The following is a 7,127-nucleotide window of genomic DNA, read 5'->3' as shown; positions in this document are numbered from 1 at the left end:
TTTAATGTCACAAATACAATTTTGAAAGTAAATGTCATGTACATGTTTTTAACAATGTCACATTTTTAAAACGTCACAAATATTTTTGTACAGATGATTAACATTTTTCAATATTTTATGTGAAGTATTTTTGTAATATATCTACTTAGAATATTTGTAAATATACATTTTGCAATAGAAAACAAAAAAGGGGGGAAAATGTTAGTAAAAAAGGAAGAGAAAACAAAAGGAACATGACGTCAGATGGCGCGCGGTTATCGGGCCGGCTCAACTCGTGCAGCGGGCGGCACATAGCTCAACTCGTCGCGCCCACTGGCAAAGCCCGTCTCTCCTCTCGCTCTCGTCGCCTTGCTTCTGCCGACGTCGGACAGCAAACAGCCACCGCCGTCACCGTCGCCGCGGCGGCTGATGCCGCGCGCCCCAAGCCGAGGGACGCCGGGCGAGGCCGCCACCTCCGCCGCTGCCGCGGAAGGGCCGGGAAGAGCGGGGCCGCGGGTGCCAATGCCGCGGCGGGCGAGGGCTCCAAGGAGAGCCCCGGCCCCGACCTGCCCCCCAGGTGAGTTCCGGTGCCGCCGCTCCATAGTCTGCTCGGACTGCGCCTAACGCCTGTGTTTCCCGCAGATGGGGGCGGAGTACGTGCCGGAGAAGCCCGGCCTCGACGCCGGCGACCCCCCCTCCTCGGCGCCTCCGCTGCCGTCTTCGAGAAATTCGGCTTCAAGGAGCCCCCGCCGCCGCACCTCCCGCGGTTTCCGGGTCCTCCTCTCCTCCCGCCGAGGTATCCCAGTCTTCCTCCTCCTTTCTGTAGGGTTTATGGCGGGGTCTGGTGCTTGGTAGCAGCAATCATATTTTCTGGTTGAACTGGAATCGGGACCTGAAGGACCAAAATTTTGTTGCTGGTAGGGCGAGGAGAAGGAGAATGAAGGCGCACCCCAAATGCCACGAAGAAGGGGTCAGATGCCGCTGATAATGAAGCTGCAGAAGAAGCAGCCGCGGAGGATGAAGATTGCAGAGCTGAAGCAGATGTGCGACAAGCCTGATGCTGTTGAGGTGCAATGCCTATAACTGTCCCATGCTGTTGCGACGTCTATGTGGACATCTATCTATGGTATCTTTGCATGAATGCGCTCTTCATCTCACATGTGCTTTGTTGTTTGCTTCCCTTGCTAGGTCGGATGGTAATGCCCCTATCCGAAGTTGCTCGTATATCTGAAGTCCTACAGGAACACCGTCCCTGTTCCAAGATACTGGTGCCAGAAACGAAAGTTCCTGCAGGTTTGTGAGTTTTGAAACAACTATTTTTAAGTATGATAACCATGTTTGTGAAATTAGTTGCTCAGTAAGTCGGTATGCAGAAAATGGTTGCATTTTCTTGCAAGTCGGTCAGGGAGTGGGTGTGGGGGCATGTGCACTGGGGAGGCTTGTTTGCCCAGTTTTATCCTACCATAAATTTGTAGTGTCCCTAAGATTTGGTCGCTTGGCCTAATTCCAATATTTAGCATGCTCTGCAATATTTTGGTTGTGCCAAGGCTTTTGTTGGTGCATAGTAGGAAAACTCTAAACACATTGTCACGCCTGCTGCTTGTGCCCTTTTGCTGACATGGCTAGGGATAGTTAGCTATACTAATTAGTTATTTATTTGAGGTCCCCTTTTGCTGACATGGCTAGAAATAGTTGGCTGTACAAAGTAGTTATTTATTTGAGTAACAGGATTCAAACATTAATTCTTCTGAAATGTCAATCCAGTTTGTGATCTGTTTGAATAGCTATATCCCTTGTGATTTAATCAGTAAACTAAGACCTACATTGATTATGTTTTGGTGTAAAGTACTATATGACATGTGGAACCCATGTGCAGCAACAATTAGAGAAGTTGTCATCGTCTGCAATCCTATCATCTCAACTTTACTGGCATCTTGGAGACGTCTTGAACTCTTGATTATGCTTTACCAAATTTGCCGCTTGGATATTTGGGGCAACAAACCAAACATGCCCATGATGTCCAACATGTTTCACCCTTCTTATATGGATGTGCAATTCTTGCAGGGACTGCTGTAACATCCGAGGAAGCTGGAAATGGTGTTGCGCTGCTTGAATGGTTTCTGTAGTGTATATAGGATAGTTATTTTTTGGCAGGGGTATATAGGATAGTTGAATCTACTGTATATTTATGTAATGCCTCTTCTGCTGTACAAATTTGAGTCCAACTTGAGTCCATGGCTTTTGATATTCCGTCATTCCGTGCATTAGAATCAGATCGTAGTTCTTGAGCTGTTATATTTTTCTTGAAGAGTAAAAAATTTCTAAACTCAAGATAGCATCTAGCACTGCCATATTTTAACCTATTGCTCTGTTCATATTCTTGGATTCATGCATTATGTTGTTGTTTCGGGGAAAGATGAGTATTGAAGAACAACCGTTCCAGCTTCCTGACTTCATTGCTGCAACTGAAATTGAAAAAATAAGGCAGGTAACTCACTTTATTGGAGTTGAGCAACATAAATGGACTGTTTATGTTGGTTCCCGTGAAGCTACTATCTGGGTTTATTGTCTCACTGGCTGGTAAATCTAGTGTTGTATTGGTGAGCTAGTGTCAGTGTCTGTTCTATCATGGGAAATGTTGCATGTTGGTGCACTCCTTTGGCAAGCTGATAAATTTCAGAAACTACATTGTCTTTCTTTTTGTTTAGATTATCTGCCTCAAAGACCCAAAGTATCAAATACTCCTGCTAAGAATTCTTCTGTTTCACAGGTGTGACAATTTGAGTATTGGTGGGCCCATCACTCAGAGTTATTGTTGTGGTTATCAAAATTCACGATACACAAGGCCTGAGAGCAACAAGGAATTATTGTTACCAAGGGCACTGCAATCATGGGTATATCCACAATCCATGTTACCTGCTTCCATCATACTGCTATGCTCTCATCAAATACACGAGGAGGTAATCACTAGAATTGAATGATTCTTCCTGTATTTTAAAAATAACTATCCCTGTAATTCCTGCGGATGTAATACGTTTCCCCCCTTCTGGCATGTAGAAAATGAGTTCCTTCTCAAAAGGTATCAGGACTGGGAAGACTTGTTTCAGAATCTTTATTTCATGCTCCGCAAAAATCTGTTGAACATCTTTTATGGTATCTCCGTACTCCTCAGACCTCAACATCTCATTCATAATATCTTGATTAAGTCACTTATGTGAGAAACTTAACTACTTATTTTCCATAATGTCTTCATTTGTACATGCACAAAAAAAGGTATATATTTGTTAAGAAAAACATTAGCTCATGACAGCTGATGCGAAGTATGATTTATGTATGTTAAACAGTGAACATTTTTATCGAGTGGAAGATGTATTTCGACAGTATACAATATGAATTTCTTCCTGCCTTACACTTTGTTATTCAAACATGAATGAGAACTTTGAGCATATAATTCCACATTTTGCTCAAGGTCACCTTCATTTGCTGTTCAATTTTATGTGCCTTGGAGTATTGAATTTTAAGGTTTTATTAGACTATGACTATCTATGGTTAATGTCCTCACTGTACTGAAGACTGGTTTTGTTATCTAGTTTATACTGCACTCATCTGTGGAAACTGTTCGGAGAAGCAGTCCTGTAATGCCTACTTATCAGTCTACACGTGGCACAAGGTCACTACTGTGAAAACATGTAAGCTCTCCATTCTGTTTCTGTCTCTACTTTGGTTTAATTTTCACACTAAAATGAACCCCTTATATGCCTGCAAGTTACTATGGCATATTTCTGTCATTGACCAATCATTATTTTTACTATGATCTTGCTTGCAATTTGTGTGTCACTTTAATCAAGTAGATCAACTTATTGGTTACCAAGGCTACTCTTTGGGTCTTGTTTTAATTTTCTGAGAACGTATGGCTTTGTAGTTCTACATGGGAATAAAACATTATATTTTGTGATGTAATAATTGCTTCTGATTTTCCACTTTGCTGAAAGTAACATTGCTTCAGTAGTTTAAGTGATTTTTCTACCCTTATATGGTAGCCTAACAGGAGTGGGATATAATATTGGTATGTTGGTCTCGAAGTCATCCAACTGCTTAAAACATCTCAAGCTTTTCGTTTGAGCTTCGTACTAGCTCAAAGTCATTTTTACTATTAGGGTTATGATTGTGTGACTATGTGACTGGTTTGTCACAGGGCGTTCGCTTTTCTATGCAATGCTGAAGTGGAGCAGGCTGCTGATGAGTTTTCAAAAATCCAAACACTTAATCTGGGCCAGGTTCTATTTGCTTATCAACCTTTCCCCTTATTTGCTAGTCAGGCTGCAGTTAACGACAGTTTGTGTTTTATTTTTCCTGAACTTGCAGACACTTCATATAGATGCTTTATCTGAGGTGGACAATACTACACAGTCACTCCTTTCATTTACTGGCAATAAGAGCATTCATGGCTTATATTATGTCTTGTTGAACTACAAGTAGGGTGCTTAGTCTCTAGTTATTATTCTGTTCCTTTTGACCTGCCAGAATTTTATGTTGTATAATCTAATTTTGTGATTTTCAGGTTCTTTCTGAATTCATTATCTGCCGCATACGTCCCAGTGTTATATTCACCGGTGCCATTTCAAAATGGTTGCCTCCATATTCCAGAGGTCATTTCATTTCTGTAACTCTGTTTTCATTTGGCTACTGTGGGCAGCCAAATGATTTGCGTACTCATGTTTATGTCCAGTTATTTCCTGCACAGCAAGACGTTGAACAGAAGCAGTGCGACCATATGCAGCCCAAGATGGGTAATATGGATATCGATTATCAGGTCAACATCTCCAGCTGCATATCACAGTAGTTTACTTATGTTGCCAAAGCTGCATTTGAAGTAATTTGTGGATCATGCTTCCTCTGCTTTCTTCCATACAACCATGAGTACTTATATTTGCTACTTTATAGTGCCTTCTATAGTTATATCGCTGTGTTTGTATTTTAGGCCCTCTTTTTGATGCAAACCTAAATCCTCCCTGAGTTATCTGCAAATACGAACCCATCAGAGTAACTCCCTGGGTGTCATTCTAATGTTTAGGGAACTTACACAACTAATACTGCTACTGTTGGTGTGTAATTGATATTTGATGTAACTTTAATATATTAGATCTGCCCAGTCATCAGTTTCTACCATGGTTGTCATTCAAGGCTAATAATGTTTTGTTTTCCACAGGTTTTTCATGATGCATTCTTCAAATATCAAACAAAACCCAAGTTGACTAGTCATGGTGATCTGCATTATGAAGGGAAAGAGTTTGAGGTACGTACTCTACAATATTTACACAACAAAAAAGGCAGAGACCATCCATGAGTCCATATATGGTTCTGATGCTAAGTTCTACTTGCACATTCTACAGCTGAAGCTTAAGATAATGAAACCAGGTATGCTGTCCCAGGAGCTTAAGAAAGCTCTTGGTATGCCTGATGGTGCCCTGCCCCCATGGCTTACCAGGATGCGGGTATGTATTAACTAACCTATGTTCGTCTGGTTTTCTTATTGGCAATGGTTTCATCATTAGCCAGTTGACCCCGCTTCATTTTGCCAGTTCGTTGGTCCTCCACCCTTTTATCCTTATCTGAATATCCCATGTTTAAATGCCCCAATCTCTCCTGGAACCGATGAGGTACCTTACCTAAACCAAACCTGCTATTATTTCTTTGTACCATATCCCAGTATATGAACATGTTTTTTTGGATTCCTGATGCAAGTCAAATCTTGTCAATAAAGTTAGTTGCAGTGTATTGTGGTTTTCGTGAGCAGCACTAACATTTGCTTTCTGCGATTATCTAGGAAGAACCTCTCAATCGCAGCAAACACTGGGTAGATTCAGAAGACGAAGAGGATGAAGAGGAAGAAGAGGAGGAACTAATTATTCATGCGGAAATAGAAGAAGGCATTCGGTCTGTTGACACCATCTCAAGGTAATTCTCTATACTCCTGTTCTTTTGTTGCCAGTTATTTTAAGTGCCAGTTACCAGTTTTCTTATTTCAATTAAATAGTGCAGTAGACACTTAGTTTCTAATTTTCGTTGTTGCTGTAACAGTACTCCAGCTGCTGTGGAAACACCTGATGTTATCGACCTTCGAAGCTGCAGAGGAAGGATGCAGATAATCAGCCAGGTCAGTAAACTGCTCTCTGTGTACGAGAAAGCAAAGTGGTGTTAATCATCAATGTCTTGATGGTTGACAAATCATTCTATTATGGCACCGCTTAGCTTGGCTAGTCGTTGCTGTTAATCATCAACACGCTGTTTCTTCCCTCTGAAAGTTCTTGAACAGAAAGAAGAAATGATCACCCCACGGGCGCTGTTCGCGTCGAACCACCCATATGCTTCCCTAGCCAAACCTATCGCGTAGTTCTCCCTCGATTCCCATATAGTTTGTCAACCATAAAAGTCACACGCCGCATGGCCTCACCTTGCAGGTATGTGCTGGTGGCAGCTCAAGATAAACCGTGTCATCAGGCGGCAGTATTGGTGATGGACCTGGGGAATTGGGAAAGCCTCCAAGTGACAGGTAACTTACCTATTAAAAAGTTTCGTTTTACACCATCTAATAATTGCTACATTTCCTTTGTAAACCTGCTATTGTTTCTTTCCAACTGCATAGGCACCCAACCCAGTATATGAAAATGTTTTTGGATTCCTGCATCACGATGAACCTTGTAAATTAAGTTAGTCGCATTGCAGTATGGTTTCTCTTGAGCAGAACTAACATTTGCTTTCTGCAATTATGGGGGATTGGATGATTTGCCCCACTTTACAAGGGGTTGGATGATTTGCCCTGTGATTGTCTCAATGACAGTGGCCCCGGGCCCCACCCGGTAGCCTCTCAGGGGGGGGGGGGCAAATGATCTTATGGAGAAGTAAAGTGGGGCAAAAGATCCAATTTCTCCTGCAATTATGTAGGGAGAGGAATTGGACGAAGAAGAGAAGGAACCGGAAGATGGGAAAATAGAAAAAAGCATTCTAAAAGAGGAAGAGGTACTGGAAGATGGGGAAATAGAAGAAGAAGGCACTCAGGAAGAGGAAGATGGTTAAATAGAAGAAGCTATTCGGGAAGACGTAGAAGAGGAGGAGGAACTGGAGGAAGACGGGGAAATAGACGAAGC

General features: G+C 42.2%; 2 protein-coding genes across 2 annotated transcripts; both read left to right on the top strand.

The window, feature by feature from the left end:
• Positions 1–233: 233 nt before the first annotated feature.
• Positions 234–2,230, top strand: LOC119316166. Its single transcript, XM_037590505.1, has 5 exons — positions 234–556; positions 622–775; positions 901–1,047; positions 1,168–1,272; positions 2,044–2,230. The coding sequence occupies exons 1-4, from the start codon at positions 234–236 to the stop codon at positions 1,177–1,179; spliced, it is 636 nt and encodes a 211-aa protein (XP_037446402.1). The 3' UTR covers positions 1,180–1,272; positions 2,044–2,230.
• A 2,495-nt stretch (positions 2,231–4,725) lies between these two features.
• LOC119318627 (splicing factor 3B subunit 2-like) lies at positions 4,726–7,121 on the top strand. Its single transcript, XM_037593206.1, has 7 exons — positions 4,726–4,792; positions 5,189–5,275; positions 5,373–5,474; positions 5,562–5,639; positions 5,807–5,937; positions 6,061–6,136; positions 6,441–7,121. Exons 1-7 carry the CDS (start codon positions 4,754–4,756, stop codon positions 6,465–6,467), a joined length of 540 nt encoding a protein of 179 aa, XP_037449103.1. The 5' UTR covers positions 4,726–4,753; the 3' UTR covers positions 6,468–7,121.
• The last annotated feature ends 6 nt before the right edge of the window (positions 7,122–7,127 follow it).

This window comes from Triticum dicoccoides, chromosome 6A, assembly GCF_002162155.2.
Source record: "Triticum dicoccoides isolate Atlit2015 ecotype Zavitan chromosome 6A, WEW_v2.0, whole genome shotgun sequence".
Lineage (NCBI taxonomy): Eukaryota > Viridiplantae > Streptophyta > Magnoliopsida > Poales > Poaceae > Triticum > Triticum dicoccoides.
The sequence above is the reverse complement of the archived record's forward strand: the minus strand, read 5'-3'. Positions and strand labels throughout refer to the sequence as shown.